Source organism: Panthera uncia, unplaced genomic scaffold, assembly GCF_023721935.1.
Source record: "Panthera uncia isolate 11264 unplaced genomic scaffold, Puncia_PCG_1.0 HiC_scaffold_94, whole genome shotgun sequence".
Taxonomy (NCBI): domain Eukaryota; kingdom Metazoa; phylum Chordata; class Mammalia; order Carnivora; family Felidae; genus Panthera; species Panthera uncia.
Genome location: NW_026060133.1, coordinates 1 through 16046, shown reverse-complemented (window position 1 = coordinate 16046; position 16046 = coordinate 1). Strand labels below are relative to the sequence as shown.

Sequence of the window (16046 nt, the reverse complement as noted above, 5' to 3'; positions counted from 1 at the left end):
TCTTCCTAGTACCCAACTGTCCCTGTGAGTTCTCTAAATAATTCCCCATGAGACTAATAATATATAGTGGTCACATGGCGTGAGAACCTCCAAGGAGCCTCAAACTCCCTTGAGACTCCCCAATTACCCAAAAAGATCTCCAAAATGTCCCCAAGGGCCACCCCATATAACGCCTAAAACCCTTTAAAACACCTAAAACTATCTCCTACGATGCCCTGAGACATGACCCAAAGAAGAGATCCACAATAAACCAGCGATTTGTCCCTTCATAATGCCCTATTTCCTTCAAACATCCCATGAGGCCCCCCATAATCGTGAGCCCACACTCATGGGGCTTGCGAAAAAGCAGCAGGGGCAGCCAAAATGCACCCCGTGACCTCTCCCCTCCATAACACTGCTCCTGGGATACCACTCCTCCCGCTCTCCCCTCCCCCCCCCCCCGAAGCCACCCAAGAGACACCTTCTTCCAAAGATCCCATAATGGGTGAGGCAGGTGCACAGCGTGTTTATTGAGCTTATACACTTCCTGTCCTCTCCAGAGAAAGGGTAGCCGGGGCTCCAGCCACAACACCTATTTTCCCACCTATTTCTTGCAGGCGCAAGAGGGCCAACACGCTGGGCTTCCGCCTGGGTAGGAGGCATGCGCACAAAGCAGCAGAGGAAGTTAGCAGGCCCGGGCGGGCGGGGAAACCGGCCCAGCGACTGATGACGTCACGGAGGCGGGCACTAAAAGAGATTGGCCAGAATGAGTTTAGAGGGAAAGGAAAGTTCTCTCCTCCTCAGTACTTTCAGAGGGAGCAGGAGGGGAGTGGACTTGAGGGGGCGCTTCCAGACCTCATGGAGTTCTGCACATCGCCCCCACCATGGCTTCGGTACCCCAGCTTCTTGCGGTGCCCCAGCCCGAGCCCCCAAGTCATGCTTGGTCGGAACGTGTGCCACGGGCGGAGATGTTGCTTCAGACTGGAAGTTCAAGTCCCTTGTCTTGAACTCGGCCTGTGGTCGGTACCTCACAGATACCATCACCCCGGGTAGAGCCAGGAGGCCGTTCAAGTGAGTGTCCAGAGGCCTGGGACTCCCCGCGCCAGCGCCCCCTCCCCTCCGAGCCGTGTCCAAGGTCTCAAGGTCCCCTCGCGTTTCAGGCACTGAGGTCTAGCTCGTGATGCTGGTAGATCTGTGTGGGGCCCTTGAAGCAAGCGGCGAAGAGGAAGCGTCTGCCGGCCACGGTGACGTGAGCAAAGGCGCGAGGGGCCACCAAGGCTGGGGGCCCCAGCTCCTGCAGCGGCTCCAGGAGCCCTTTGTCAGGCTCAAGACGCAAGACCTGACTGAAGGCGAAGTCGCTGCCCAGGATAGCCAGCTGGTCCCTGGCGATGAGCAGCGGCTGGAAGACGTGGGCACCACGCGAGGGCAGTCGCTGCAGCAGGCGGAACATGGAGCCGTCCCAGCGCATGACCTGTGAAGTGTGGCCACTAGTTAGGGCCTGGGGTCCAGGAGGGCCAGGCCTGCGGGTAGCGCTCTGCGCTTCCGAGCGCTTGGGACAGCCTGGAGACAGGCCTGTAGGTCCCCAAACTCCTGCAGCTTTCTTACCTTCACACGTGTCACCACCCAGCTGCTCAGGCCACAAACCTGAAGTCATCCTTGGCCCCTCTCTCCCCCTCACGCCCCACACAGAGTCGGTCAGCTTTACCTACGATGGGATACATCTCTCCCATCTCCTCTGGCTGCACTCCGGCCCGGCCGCAGTCACTTCCCTCCTGGACCATGACGCCGGGCTCTTCCCTGGTCTCCCCCCCTCCATCCCTACACCCACAGTCTGTTCCCCACACGTGTCCTGGGGACACCTGAGTCAGATCAGTGCCTTCTAGGCTCTGCCTGGCGGTATCTCACCCCAGAATGAGAATGCTGGAGGGGGTGGGCCATCAGCCCCGGAGACTCAGAGTGCGGTGATTGTGGTCAAGTGGGAGTCTGGAGCGTGTCAGAGTTACAGAGCCGGAGTCTGGCGGTAGAATTAGAATCGTGGGGCCAGTGTCAATGTCGGGGGACAGGGAGTGGCTTATGGTGAGCCAGCCTGAGGGGTCACTGTCTTGGAGTCAGTGTCAGGGCGGCCAGAGTTCAAAGATCAGAACACTAGGTGGGGTCAGAATTCGAAGGTCAGCCTGAGAGGTCAGGTCAGAGTCTCGAGGCCGAGGCCGGTGTGCAAGGTGGGGTCGGTGCTGAAAGACCAGGCCTGAGGGGGCCGCAGGTCGGGTCTGGCTTGTGGCCTCCGCTGCCTGCCCCACCTGAGGGGCCCAGCCTCACCATGGAGTCCCCGATGTAGCGTGTCAGGCACAGGAACACGTCCCCGCCGGCCTGGAAGTGCCGTGTGGCATAGACGTCCTCAGCCTCGGGGATGTCTGTGCGCCTCTCGAAGCGGCCCCCGAGCCAGTGGAAGAGCACGGGCCGCTGTGAGGCAGAGGCCAGCAGCAGGTGGGGCCGGCCGTCCAGCTCCAGGGCCTCGGCATCCGTGTCCCGGTGCCAGGCGTGCAGGCTCTGGCGAGGGTAGAAGCCGGGCCCGTCCCGGCACAGCAGCGTGGTGCTGCCCGCCTTGGAGGCGTCGGCCACCACGAAGCAGGGCTGCCCGTCCAGCCACAGGAGCTCGGCGTCATTGGGCCGCAGCAGCCGTCGTGGGGCCAGGGCCTGTGTGGGGGCCAGGCGCAGGCCGGGGCCGGGCCGGGCCCAGAGCTGCGAGCCACCCCACAGGCGGGCGGCCAGCACGAAGAAGCTCGGGCCCAGCACCAGTGGCTTGCAGGACACCACCGAGGGCGCTGTGGGGGGTCGGGGAGCAGGAGGGGCGGTCAGGCCAGCCAGGCAGGTCGGGGTCTCCCCCCACCCCACCGGGCAGGCTACGGGGACAGGCAGGAGGATGCGAGGGGGCGCTCACCGGACAGCTCTTCCTCGGGCCGGAAACGCTGCAGGCTGTAGTCCCAGGTGAGGATCAGACAACGGCCCTCAAACGGCTGTGCCAGGATGATGTGGGGCTCCCCCTGGTAGGAGAAGGACTCCACACCCAGCGCCGCCTCCCCGACCGTCTGGAACCAGGACAGCTCTGGGGGTGGCAGGAGAGAGTCAGGGAGGCACGGGGGACCCCGAGGGCCCTCATCGCTGAGCCTCGGTTTCCACATCTCTGAAATGAGGGGTGTGCACCTCAAAGGGACCGATAGCGAATCTTTTGATCTATAGACGAATTAAGTCACAGCAACACGGTCATACTGTGTTTTCTAAGCTGCATGACATCATCAAATAACTGCTTAGAAACAACGTATTTATCGATTCATTTAACTCCACAAGATCCCTATGAGGGACATTTCATCATAGCCGTTTTACAGATGAGGAAACGGGCCGAGAGGCAGGCACGGGACCGTCCGGCACAATCCATCCTTGACGTCTTCCATGAAATCGGACTGGAGCACAAAACTGCCCGGGTAGAGGCCACCTTGTCTCAGCACTCCCCCGACACCTCCCTCCTGAGATGAGGCGTGGCCCTGTCCACACCAGGTTTCCAAGGGAAAAAGAGCCAAGCGATGGGGGTAAAACGGTCGCCTCACTTGTTTGGCAACGGCTTGTCCCAGACTCGGTCCCTTTCCCCTTCTCCCCATGACCCGGCACGTGGACGTGCCATAACTCACTTTCAATCATGAAAGCCAGGACAACACCCAGAGGCTGCCCCACGCCCTGGACTGCTCACCTCAGTCCCTCCTCTCTTCTCTAATTCATGGTAAGCAGCCTAGCTTTGGTCGTGATGCGCCAAGGTCGCCCAGCGTGGTGGTGGACGGGCCCGGCGGTAGACTCCAGGTTCTAATACATCACTCTATGTGCCAGGCCCTGTCTCCAGGTACCAGGGTTGAAGCAATGAACGAAACCACCAAGGATGCCCACCCAAAGGTGGATCTCTTAAAAACGTCCATCCTATCATCACCCCCTGCTCCAAGCCCTCCACGGCTTCCCACGGCCATCAGGATAAAGTCCACTCTGCTCTCTGTGGCTTTCAAAGTCGTACACGGTGAGGCCCCTGCAGCCTTCAATGTCACCTGTGTCCCTTCCTGCACTCACTCCCCGGGACACTGCCTGCCTGTGACCCTCAAGCAGGACAAACTCTCTGCTGCCTCAGGGCCATTGCACATGCTGTCCTCTCTGTCTACAGCGCTCTTCTGGATCTGAAGCCACCTCTCCAGAAAAGCCTTCTCCAATCAATGCCCCATGGAAGGTAGGACCGCCCCCCTCACTTAATCTCCCTCACCACTCCCCGTGTTTATCACGAGGCGTAGCGTACATTTATTTCTGCAACGTTTTATTTAATGCCTGCGTCCTCACCCGCCAGGGCTCTGAGGGCGGGGCCCTATCTTGGTGCCCCTTGCCTCTCCCAGGGCTGGACACAGAGTGAATCTTTGCGGGATAACTGAAGTTAAATTCTCCGGTTCTATGGGTCCCACAGACCAAAAACGTGTCTCACACTTAGATGATGGTAATAATCGATCATTGTGTCTATAGCCTTCGGATCTGAACTCAAATACGCACTATTTCGGGAAGCCCTCCCCGGCCCTCGCTCTGGCTCTGGGCGCCTACAGCTCTGTCGGCTTCCCCCATCCCAGCCCTGACCGCTCTGGGTTCTCACGCTCCACCTTCCTCTGCGCTTCCTCGCTGCTGAGTCTTCTGCAGTGCCCGGGACCCGTAAAGGTACCAAAATATATTTATGGGCAAGCAGAAGGATCGTAGCAAGTATTTTTAAAAGGTCGTTTTTATATTAATAACACCAGCAGAGTGAACATTCAGGAGGGCCTCCCATCCGAGGTTCTGCACCAGATGCAGGTGCAGATACATCACTGAATTCTCACTACGTCACTGTTTATCACCTCCATTTTACAGATGAGGAAACTGAGGCTCAGGGAGGTGATGCTGCTTGCCCAGGGTCTCACAAGCTGGGAAACGGCAGAGCAGGGAGTGAGGTGAGCCCTTCAGCCCTGGCAGCCATTCCCCTGATCTCCCGCCTTCTTCTGGAACCCCTGCTGTCCCTCCCGCCCTGCCCGGAAAGCCCCCACCTATGGCTCTGCACTTGAACGTCTTGGGGTCCAGGTGGCGGAGCTGCATGTGGGCCAGAGCAGTGGGGCCGGCGCAGGCCCCAGTCCCCACGCTGGCATTCACGGTGGGCATCCACTGCAGCAGCCAGAGGACGCGGCAGTCACACTGGATCGGGTTCCCGCGGAGGTCCCTGGGGCAAGAGGCCGGGGAGGGGCTGCGACCTGGCTTCCACCGCCCCCTGGAGGCCACACTCCCCGCCCCCTCCCCGGGCAAGGGTTCGGGATGGGGCCCCAGAGGTGAGTGAGGAAATATGTGAGGACCGTTGCAGCCGTACTTAGTTATGTCAACCGAAAGTGGGCACAGCAATCCGCTTCCCTCTCAAACATTCCCCAACTCCCCGACCCGCCCAGCCCCCCTGAGCCTCACACATGAGTTAGGGTCTCCAGGCCTCGGAACAGGAATCTGGGGAGGGTCTCGAGATTGTTACTGGCCAGGCTCCTGGTGGAAGGAGAGAGAGAGGAGGAACCGTCACCAGCTACCTGGATGCCCCGCGTGATGGGGTGATGGGGTCTGGGGGAGCCTGTCAGGGCGGGCTGGTGAGCAGAGGGGCGAGGCCTCGGGGGCACGCACAGGTGTGTGAGTGAGCGAAGTCCTCTGAGAGCGTTCTTAGAGATGGAGCCAATGTCATTGTCCTCGATGAAGCTGCGGAGGGAAGGCATGGTGAGCGGGAGGCCCTCGGTTCCCTGCTGTGGCCCCATCGTGCTTGGGGGGAACTCACCCCACGGGACCCCTAGGCCCCTGGAATGTGCCCACGCCTCCCTGGAAACCTCTCCTCCCCAGGGTCCCAGACTACAATCCCAGGAGCCAGGAACCTAACCCTGTGCTCGTTGCCAGCCTGACAGCGAACGCTGCCACCCCATCACCACCACTGCCACCATTTCCAGAAGCACTGGCACTGGGACAGGCGCTCCCGGTACCAACGGCCCCACTGTCCCCAGCACCCCCTTCTCTACCCGCCACGAGCACCCCTACTGCCGCAGTTTTCCCACGTACCGGCACCTCCGTCGTCCCCGCCAAGCCCAGTACCTACCACGTCGCCCTTACGCCCACACGACGCCGACGCCGACATCCTACCCACAGCCGCCGCCAATAGCAACACCGATACGTGACGGCCAACACCCACGACACTGATAACGCTAATCAGACTCCATCATCAGTATCGCCACCGGCGCGACCGCCATCGGGTCCGCCATCTTTGCCAACGTCATCCCCACTCCATGGTCCCCCATCGTGCCGGCACCTCCCCGCGAGCGGCCGCAGGATCGCCTTCAACACCGTTATCGCCAACACCGGCCCAATGCCGGCGTCGTCGTACCGCCCTCCCCGCCACCCCTACCATCACCGCCTCAGAGTTGTCTCCTGTTAATTGGAAACATCTCCTTGCCTCCGGCCTCTCTGTGTGCTCCCCGGGCTCCCGTAAGCCGGGTAGGGCCAGAAACAGTCTTGGGTTCCCTAGGCCCCTTGTGCACCTTGCAGCACAGAGTGGGGAGGTGAGCAGGCTTCTTGCCAAGACGCCAGGCCTCTTGCCCCTCCAGGAGGGACCCTTGTCCGGACCCTCCCGCCCGTGCCAGTAAGCCTCTATACCTCCCTCCACTCTAGGAGCCACACTCTACCAAGCCCCCGTCCCTGCCCCCATCCCCTGGCCTCACTCACAGGTACTGCAGGTGGGACAGGCCCGCAAATGCATCGTCCTCAATCACGGAGAAGGAGTTGGATGTGAAGAGGCTGGCAAGGGAGCAAGAAAGAATTTTTGCAGAGTTGCTGCCCCCTCTCTGACATTTTAACCTCTGCCTCCACCCTCAACCCAGGTGGGCACTGTCTCACACACACACACACGCACATATGCACACACACGGTGCTTTCACAGACATGCACATACACGTATGTGTGCACACCCTCCCCACGCACCTGCGTGAACACCCACCCACTCCCTCGAGCTAGTTGTCCACTCAGCTGGGCCCCACTCACAGCAGGTGCAGTGTGGGCACCCTCAGGAAGCTTCCGGCCTTCAGCTGGGTGATTCCAGTCCTAACGAGTGAGCTGGGGACGTGGGCTATGGTGGGTGAGGAGAAAACCGCCCCCAGGCTCCAGCCCTGCCCCAGAGCCGTCCCCTGTCTGGGGGATGCTGGCATGCCACCCCAACCCTGGATGTATTTCCTTTACATCCCAGGGACACAGGCACTTGCCCTCCTCACTTGGCGAGGATCCTGGCAACATTCAGTCCTCCCTCCAGCCGTCCCCCTTCTGGGGCCCCAAACGCTGCCCCTGTGCTTTGGGATTGCCCTTCCGCTCCTGTCCCAATCCCAGCAGCCCCCTGTGAGGCATCCCAACATCCTTTGCTGCCCACCTCCCAAGATCCTGAAGGACCAATGTCCTCGGGGGCCCGGCCCCCTGCCCCCAAGCCCTGGGGCCCCAGGACTCCCATCCTCACCCTCGCGGTGACACTCACAGTGACAGCAGGGTCGGGGAGAAGCTCTCGGGCAGGTCTGGAGAGCCCTCACACAGGGCACTATCCTTGGAGCAGGAGCAGCTCGGAGGGCACTTTCCCTTTGGTGGTCTCCAGGCCACCCCGGCGCCCGCTCCGGCCAGCAGCAGCAGCAGCAGCAGCACAACGCCTGCCCCTCCCATCCCCCCTCACCCCCGCTGCGCCCCGGCTCCTCTCTGCCCACCCAGCTCTGTGGGCTGGGGCCACTACACGTCCCATGCCAGGCGACCGTCCATTCCTCCAGCTGGCACGCCCCGTCCTGGCTTCGCTCTCCTTCCTCCGTCTTTCTTTCAGCCTGTCTTTCTTCCCCTATCCCTTTGGTGTCTGATTTTCTGTTTACTTCTTTTTCCCTGTCTGTCTGTCTCTGTCCCTTTTTGTATTTCTGACTCAGGGAGTTAGCCTGTTTTCCACTTTCTCTCTTTATTTCCGTCTGTCTCTCTATCTCTGTTTCTCTCTCCGAGTCTCTGTCTGCCTGTTGGCCTGTGTGTGTGTCTCTCTCTCTGTCTGTTATCTTTATTTCTCACCCCCCTTTCCAGTTCCCCGTTCTTCCCCTCCTCCCACACCCCTTCTCCTTGGAGGTTTGGGAAAGGGACTCACTGGGCACCGGGTGCGCCCAGCAAAGCAGCGTAAGAAGGAGGAGGGGGTCAGAGGCCATAGGAAGAGCAGCCCTAAGGAAGGGACTGGATGGCCCCATGGGAGGGGAGGGGCCACAAAGGGCTGGAGCTGACCACTCTCAGCCAGCCCCCTCCCCAGATTTCCCACTCCACCCCACTCAGGGAGTGTAAGGAGGATGTCACCCGGGTGGGGACCGGATGGCTCTGCAGGCGGAGGGGGTGGGAGAAGAGACAGCTGGGGGCTGGAGCCATCCTGGCCACGCCCAGCCAGCCCCCTCCCCTGGCTCCCGGAGGGTGTGATGTGTGCGGTCACCAAGGCCCAGCTGCTCCCTCTGGTGGCCAAACAGGGCAGGGCAGCTGCCCTGCCCCAAACTCACAGCCTCCTGGCCAGCCTGAAATTAACCCCTGAGTGCCCACCACCCGCCGTGGATAAGGAACCAACGCAAGCAAACAATGATGGTGATGGTGCCACCCCCTCCCTCAGCGTTGGCTCTGCACTAGGCCCTGTCCTAAAAGTTTACTAGCTCGTGCTAACAGCTCTCTAAGGTTGACCCTATTATATGGCTATTTTACAGGCACAAACGCTGAGGAGAGAGGTCAAGTAATTTGCGATTTGGGTTGCTGACTGGGGCTGAGCCAGCACTCAAGCCCCGGCAGCCGGCTCCAGGGCCTGTCTCGTGATTTTTGTGTTCTTTCTCGGGAGACCAGAACTCACGAACACTGGTTGTTTTCATTTGGACTCTGCTTTTAGCATTAAATAAGCAAAATCCAGAAATAAATGACACATGTTCCCCAACCTGAAAGAGTAGTAACAATAATCATTGAGCACTTACCGTCTGCCTGACTTAATGTGAATTTACTCAGTTCTCACAACAGCCCTGTGAGGTGGGATCCCCACTTTGCAGGTGGGAAAACCGAGGCAGGAAGTGATTAAGTGATTCGCTTCATGGCACTGGACAGATCTAAACCTAACCTCCGTCCTCCCACCCCTGAGGGAAACACACGGCATCTCTGGCTACGGCTGCACACGCCTGGAAGACGTGGAGGACAGGGGGCTCACCGGCACCAGCTCAGGAAGGACCACGGGCTCGGTTCTGCGTGGGCTCAGGCGAGTCGTTTGACCTCCCTGACCCTCAGTTTTCCCATCTGTCGAGGGGGGCAGTCGGTGGCACCCACTCCCCAGGTGTGCAGAGCACTCCGTGAGATGAAGGAGGCCGTGGCCCCCGCTCGTGGGTCAGCGCAGGGTAGGCGCCCCGCCGTGGTCGGCAGGCCTGGGTGTGGACTCCGGACCCAAGTGCTTGTCCTGGACCCAAACGGCTCTGTGATTTGAGCCAGGCCCTTCAGGTCTCGGTTGCCTCAGTTGTACAGTAAGGGATGATAAACTTCTTTACGGGGTCTCTGAACAGATAAAGAACTTCGTGCCAGGGACACAGAGGGGACGCAGACAGGCCTAAATCCATACTCACAGAGTACTCAGCCACCAGGGTTCTCGCTGCGGCTCACAAGGAGAATGACAATGGCGACAGTGACAATACCTAACGGGTGCGTGTCACTGACTGCCGGGCTTTGTTCTAAATGTTTTCCACGGATCGTTTCCGACGGTCCTCCTAACTTCCCTCTGAGGTGACTACTGTTTTATCCCCACTTTACAGAAGGAGAAACTGAGCCTCAGAGAGGTTAAGTCATGGGCCCAACATCACGCAGCTAGAAAGTGGCTGAGCTGCTCCTCTCTGGAGCAGTTGGCCTCGAGAGGGAGGGAAGCCAAGGACTGGCTGGGGCTGGTCCGGTGCTCCCAGCCCTGCTTCACTTCTCTGCTCCTCTGTCAGCCTTCCCGAGGGCTGCGTAAACATCAGGGTTATCATTAACCAGAGACTGCTGGTGACCCCGGGGTGCAAGGCCATGAGGGGCAGAGGCTCAGACATACAGGGGCGAGGGGGTGTCGCAAAGCCCCCTGGGTCCTCCGAGGCGGGCTGTGTCTGTGCCTGCGGATAAGCATGTTCACTGGCTCCTGGCTCTGGTGTCCTACGGAGTCTGGGCCCGTGTCTAACTCTTCCAGGCTGGGGGCCGTTTCTGTCCGTAAGCACCGGGGACCTCAGCAGGATCAGCTCCACCTTGCTAAACCTCGGTTTGCTCATCTCTAAAATGGAGTTAATGACAAGACAGTGTGGGCTTCAGAGACCTCCGAGCCTGGCCCGGCCTTATCCGGACGACCTTAGCGATTTCTCCATTTTATAGGGCAGAAACGACACAGAGGGGTCCCATGGGCTGCTCGAGGTCACACAGCCAGGAGTGGCAGAGCTCAGAGCTGATCCCGGGTTTCTCCGTCACCAGTGCCTGTGAAGCTGGCCCGCCCATGAGGAGGACACCGTGCGTGTTGTTCTCCTCCGGGCCACGTGAGATCAGGAGAGTGGGGGTTCAGCCCATCAGCTCACAGCGGGTGGTGTCTCCAAGTACACGAACACAAGTGCATAAGCATGTCCGTCTGTGCCCGAGTGGCCAGCTAGGTCCTGTTTGTGCATTTGTGCATTTGTGTGTGTGTGCGCGTTGCGCGTGTCCACAAGTGTGTCTGTCAGGGTTGTGTGGCTGGTGGTGTTGTGGGCTGTGTGGGAGGGTCCTTGGGTTTCCCCGCGGGTGTGTTATTCTCTGTGTGTCTGCCTCTGTGTTTGTATGCGGGAACACACGTGTATTTGTTTGCTTTTGTGCCCAGATAAACGGGGTCTTTAGGTTTCTGTGTGTGCGTGTGAATGTGTGTGGTGTGCACCCCTGGGGGACCTCACAGCCAGCAGCGGAAAACACGCGCACACACACACACACACACACACTGAAATGCCCCCAAAATAGCCCTGTGGCGCTGAGCAGGTCTCCACAGAACCCTGGGGTCAGGGATCAGCGGGCTCCTAAGGGCTCAAATGGCCTTAGGTCCCAACTGGGCCCGATTCCCAGGGGGCCTCACAGAAAGTCACTGACACCTCCCACCGCAGGGCAGAAGCTGTCCGGGGCGCTGGGGCGAGCGTGCGTGCGTGCGTGCGTGCCTGCATGTCCAGGCCTCCCTGCCGACACCTCCTCTCCCCAGCTGTCCCCAGAGCTGGTAGTGTTCCTCCATCTGAGCCGAGAGAGTTAACCTAGCGGGCCAGGGCGGTCTGGGCTGGGGGCCGCCCCCTGGCCCCCCCTCCAGCCCGGGCTCCAGTTACAGCTGCTGGTTGGGGAGGGTGAGGGTGGGGTGGGGCCGGGAGGGGAGACCGCTGAGGGCGGCGCAGTCCAGCTCTGGGCCAGGGGGTCCAAAGTGCTCACCCCCGGCACAGCCGGACGTTTGGGGGCCTTCTTTCAGCAGGGGACAGCCTGACTGGGGTGAGCGTCCCCTGCCCTCCCTTCCGGGCCTCACCCCTCGCCTGGCTGGGCCACCTATTTTGGGAGCAGGAGTGGCCAAGCCCGTGGCTTTCCAGGCAGGCCTGACCCAAGAGGAAGGGAGCGTGGTGGGGACAGTGGGGTTCCCCGGGAGCGGGAGTGCGGGGCGCAACTCCTCCCTCCCCTGCTGCAGAGCGTGCACCCTGGTTGGGGTGGGTTTGGGACACTCACGTGTGTGGGTCAGATTGCGTCACTGTTTGGGAGCACGGGAGGCTCAGATGAGGAGTATCGTATTCGTGACTGTCTCCACCCCACATCTTGCTCCAACCAGAGGTTTGGGGAGTGGGCGTTGTCACTGCGTGTGCTCGCGCGCGTGTGTGTGTGTGTGTGTGTGTGTGTGTGTCCCTGCCCCTGGCATCTGCCTTCTGTCTCTCAGCCTGGCTGGTCTGGGCCTCATGCGACTCGCCTGGTGTCTGCCTATGAAAGTCACCCAGAGGCAGGCAGACAGGGATGTTTTCCCCTGTTCTCATCATTTCCAGAAGGGGAGAAGGGGTGGCCTTCCCCACAGGGACAGCCTGTAGCCGTGTGGCAGCCCGGCCTCACCCTGGCAGGGTTGGGAGTGACCCCCCAGTGGGGGAAGGAAGGCTGTTGCCATGGTGGCCTGTGTGAGGCAAATTCCTCTAGGGTGAAGTGGGAGATATTTATACCCAGGGTCAGGCAGAGAGCCGGCCAGCGGCCGAGGGCAGGAGAGCTGGGATATCACACGGACGCAGCAGGGCCGTGGTGGGCGGGCAGGTGGGCCCTTGCATGTGTCTCTCACCTCTCCCCGTGTGTCTGTCTCTCAGTCTGGGTGGGGCGAGCCATCCCAGTCTTCCCATTGGGTAGGTGCGGGGAATCTGGCGCCTGCTGTAGGGCGGCCCAGGCCTCCGGGAGACCCCTGTGACTGTGTGTCTCACCCCTGCCCATTGTGGCTTGTTTTGGTGACACTGTGTCCGCATGAAGCAGGGGGCGCCCCTGTTTCTCAAAGTGGCCAAGCTGGATGATGGACGGTTTTGGAATCACACCCCCCCCGGGAGTCTGATTTAACCCCTTGGGTTCAAGCCCCACTGGTGGGGGTACTAGGAAACACGTTTCTTGACCCTTGGTGTTCTCCAGGACAATGGCATCTCTCCACCACATCTTGGTTCTCTGTGTGGGTTTCCTCACCATGGCCAACGCAGGTGAGTCTGGGGTAGGTAGCCCGCTACCCACCTCAGCCCCGAGGGAGGGGAGGGAAGCCTTTCAAGAGAACCAAGTTGGAGACTCCAACTTAAACAGAGTCAGTGGGGTACCAGGAAATTGGAGGTTTCACGTGGGGGAGGGGAGCGGAGGATGCCCAGGGCAGACAAATGTGGATGGTGGGATGGAGCCCCACTTCCCGCACAGGACAGACTCAAGGACAACACGGGATGAGGCGGAAAGCTGTAGCAGTTAAGTGACCACCTGCCCCCCGACCCCTGCCCCAGGACAGTGCAGATGAGGCAGATAAGACCCAGAGAGGGGTGGACAGCCTGTTCAGGGTCCAATAGTCCCCAGACTCTCAGCCCAGGACAGGAAAGCCCCCAAAAGGTCTCTTTATGCCCCTTCCTGTCCAGGGCCCCAGGAAGCATTCAACCCTTGACTTCTTTCTCTTTCCAGAGGCTCCACAGGAACACGATCCATTCACCTATGGTGAGGGAGGGAGGGGCATCTATGCTTGGGAGTTGGGAGGGTGGGTGGCCTGGGTTTGCCGGTCCTGTTCCCACTCCTCCTCGTCTCTCTCTTCCTTTATCTCTGACTCAGTATTTATATCTCTGTCAGTCTCCTTCTCTCTCTTTCTCTTGTCTCTCAGAAGGCTCTCTGACTCCTCCTTGTTTTTATCTCCCCTTGTCTGTGTCTCTGTGTCTCCGTGTGTCTATTTGACCCCTCCCTGTCTCTCTGATTCTCTTTTTCCTTTTACCTCTCAATGTCTTACGGCTCATCCTCTGCGGCCATCTCCCTTTCTCCCCTCTGTTCCCTTCATCCTCTCCATCATCCTCCCCTACTTTCTTGTTTCCTCCCTCCTCCCTGCCTACCTCTTCCTTTTCCTTCCCACCCCCTCCTCTCCCCATCCCTCTTCTCTTCCTCCCACATCTGTTTCCTCCTCTCACTGATCTCTCTGTTCTCCTCCCTGATCCTCCTTGCCCCTTCCTCCCCATTCTGCCCCTCTCCTGTCCTTCCTCCTCCCCTCCCTGTTCTCACTCTCCTCCCTGCCGCCCACAGACTACAAAACCCTGCGGATCGGAGGCCTCATCATCGCCGGGATCCTCTTCATCCTGGGTATCCTCATCGTGCTGAGTGAGTACCCCCACCCTGCTACCTCCAGCCCCCGCAGGTGCCGTGTTTCGTCCCCGCCCCGCCCCTGCCCCGCCCTCTCCCCGCCCCATCCCCGCCCTCTGTCCCTCCCCCATCCTGCCCGGGCCCGCCCGGTTTACGCCCCTACCCTCCCCCGCCCCCGCCCCGCCCCTACCCCGCCTCTGTCCCCACGGCTCCGCCCCTCGCGAGCTGGCGCTGGCGCTCGAGCGCCGCTCGGTGCCCGCCCGGAGCGGAATCTCAGCCCTGCCCTCCTACCCCCACCCACAGGCAGAAGATGCCGGTGCAAATTCAACCAGCAGCAGAGGTAAGAGGCCCCTCGGGGCTCTCACTCTCCTCCTTCCGCTCTAGAAGGGCGCTGGGAGTGAGGCAGGGCGTCCACTCGACCCACACACAGCCAGAGACCCTTCGGCAAATACGTATTAAGCACCTACTACGTGCCAAGCCGCAAGCCAGGCCCTGGGGACCAAACGGTGAATAACTAAACTGCCCTCCCTGCCTGGCTGAGCTCCCAGCCCAGTGGGGGCGGCGGCCGTGGGTTCCCGCAGCCCCACAAATATAAAATCACAAAGCGTGATAAGTGCTGTGAAAGAAGGAGCCACGGCGAAATGAGATCACCGCACTTGGCGGCCCAGTTTAGCTCAGAGTCCTGTTCCCAGCTCTTTGATTCATCTCTAAATAAAAATTTAAAGCAATGTATGAATCCCTTCTCCGTGTGAAAACAATTCTAAATGTTATTTTAAAGAATAGCTAATGTTTAGTCCCACGTGCCAGATATTGTTTTATCGTGTATTATGTTATTTACTCCTCACGCCCCTTGCATGAGACTGTCATTAACAACCTCATTTTATCGAGGAGGAAACCCGAGGCGCAGGGAGGTGAAGTCACTTGCCCGAGATCACTCAGCTAGAAGATGAGGGTTCTGGGTTTCTAACCTAGGCTGTCTCCAGGCCGTCTGTCCTCAAGCCCTTCGGCCATCCCTCCCCCACCAACTTCCAGTCTCTTCCCCAGCACTCCGGGAGGCACTTGGAGCGCGTCCTGCCACACGCTTAAACTGCTCCTGGGTGCGCCCGATTTTCTAGTTTCTGGCGGCTCCCGAGCCTGCTCCTCGCCGGTCTCTGGCCCTCAGTACCGGGGTCTGTGAAATGAGGGCTGTACTGGGGGGTTCCTGGGAGCATCTGCCTCTCTTTTTTCATCCCCACGTCCTTCTGCCTCTCCTTTCCCAGGACCGGGGAACCGGATGAAGAGGAGGGAACTTTCCGCAGCTCCATCCGCCGTGAGTCTGGGGGAGACTGGGTGTTTGGGGGTGAAGGCTGGTTCCAAGAACCCCTTTCCTGGTCCTCTCTGGGCTTGCGGAGGGAGGGACTTGATCCGACAGCGAAGGTCCGGGAGTTCCCCTGTCGCTCCCCCCTCCGCAGGAGCTGGGGTGCCCCTCCTGACACCCGAACTCTCCGTGTTCCCCCTCAGGTCTGTCCACCCGCAGGCGGTAGAGACACCTGGCGCGATGGAACCCAGCCAGGTCCTGCAGCTCGGGCTAGGCTGGGGGAGGGGGGCAGGAGAAGGGGACGAAGGGTGGGATGAGATGGCTGGGGGGCTCTGTTGCCCCTCACCCTTTTCACCCCCACAGGATTCCCCTGGCACCTGGCGCCTCCCACCCACCACCTGAGCACCACCACCACCCGGACTGCCCTCCTCCCCAGCCCTGCCCCCACAGACTCCTCTCTGCCGCCCAGACTTCAATAAAACGTGCTTTTCTCTCTCGACAGCGCTTTGTGGATCTGTCAGTCCCGCTGCGCGAAAGCCCGGGCGCCCCCTGGGCCCCGGCAGGGGGCGCCCCCACCCTTGGGGAAGGGGCGGGGACGTCGGCAGTGGGCGGGGGCGGGGGCGGGGGTGGCCGGGACGGGGGCGGGCTCTCCGGGCCCCCATTGGCTACGGCACCCCCCCACACGAGGGCTCCCCCATCTCCCCCCGACATCAGTCCGTCCCGCTTCCAGCTGCCGCAGCCGCGCCTTCACCACCTCGGCATCCAGCCGCCCCCCTGCTCCGGTCCGGCATGGCGACCCCGACCCAGGCCCCCCACAAAGGGTGAGCGCCGCCCGGGGAGAGGGCGCGCGGGTGAG

At 60.5% G+C, this 16046-nt stretch overlaps 2 protein-coding genes across 3 annotated transcripts; one reads left to right on the top strand and one right to left on the bottom strand.

Annotated features, from left to right (window-relative positions):
- Positions 1-485: 485 nt before the first annotated feature.
- LOC125918517 (leucine-rich repeat LGI family member 4) lies at positions 486-8794 on the bottom strand. The gene is made up of 9 exons (XM_049624502.1): positions 7562-8794; positions 7081-7152; positions 6766-6837; positions 5683-5754; positions 5479-5550; positions 5073-5242; positions 2918-3082; positions 2296-2801; positions 486-1450 (listed from the first exon to the last, which is right to left on the bottom strand). Exons 1-9 carry the CDS (start codon positions 7738-7740, stop codon positions 1136-1138), a joined length of 1623 nt encoding a protein of 540 aa, XP_049480459.1. The 5' UTR covers positions 7741-8794; the 3' UTR covers positions 486-1135.
- A 2627-nt stretch (positions 8795-11421) lies between these two features.
- On the top strand, positions 11422-15689 carry LOC125918518 (phospholemman). Of its 2 annotated transcripts, XM_049624506.1 has the most exons (8): positions 11422-11559; positions 12712-12776; positions 13234-13266; positions 13837-13911; positions 14197-14233; positions 15153-15202; positions 15394-15445; positions 15554-15689. In XM_049624506.1, exons 2-7 carry the CDS (start codon positions 12716-12718, stop codon positions 15414-15416), a joined length of 279 nt encoding a protein of 92 aa, XP_049480463.1. In that variant the 5' UTR covers positions 11422-11559; positions 12712-12715; the 3' UTR covers positions 15417-15445; positions 15554-15689. The 2 variants fall into 2 exon arrangements, with proteins under 2 accessions (XP_049480463.1, XP_049480462.1); XM_049624505.1 differs by lacking the exon at positions 11422-11559 and adding an exon at positions 12259-12351 and having other exon boundaries at positions 15394-15689.
- Positions 15690-16046: the final 357 nt, after the last annotated feature.

What these genes read in the sequence shown, in the direction of transcription:
- LOC125918517 (XM_049624502.1), bottom strand. Translation starts at nt 7,740, where the DNA reads ATGGGAGGGGCAGGCGTTGTGCTGCTGCTGCTGCTGCTGCTGGCCGGA. An exon ending in TCCCCGACCCTGCTGTCACT is followed by an intron (nt 7,153 to 7,561) that starts GTGAGTGTCACC and finishes CCACGTCCCCAG; the next exon opens with CTCACTCGTTAGGACTGGAA. An exon ending in GTGCCCACACTGCACCTGCT is followed by an intron (nt 6,838 to 7,080) that starts GTGAGTGGGGCC and finishes CTCCCTTGCCAG; the next exon opens with CCTCTTCACATCCAACTCCT.
- LOC125918518 (XM_049624506.1), top strand. Translation starts at nt 12,716, where the DNA reads ATGGCATCTCTCCACCACATCTTGGTTCTCTGTGTGGGTTTCCTCACC. An exon ending in CCTCACCATGGCCAACGCAG is followed by an intron (nt 12,777 to 13,233) that starts GTGAGTCTGGGG and finishes TTCTCTTTCCAG; the next exon opens with AGGCTCCACAGGAACACGAT. An exon ending in GGGTATCCTCATCGTGCTGA is followed by an intron (nt 13,912 to 14,196) that starts GTGAGTACCCCC and finishes CCCCACCCACAG; the next exon opens with GCAGAAGATGCCGGTGCAAA.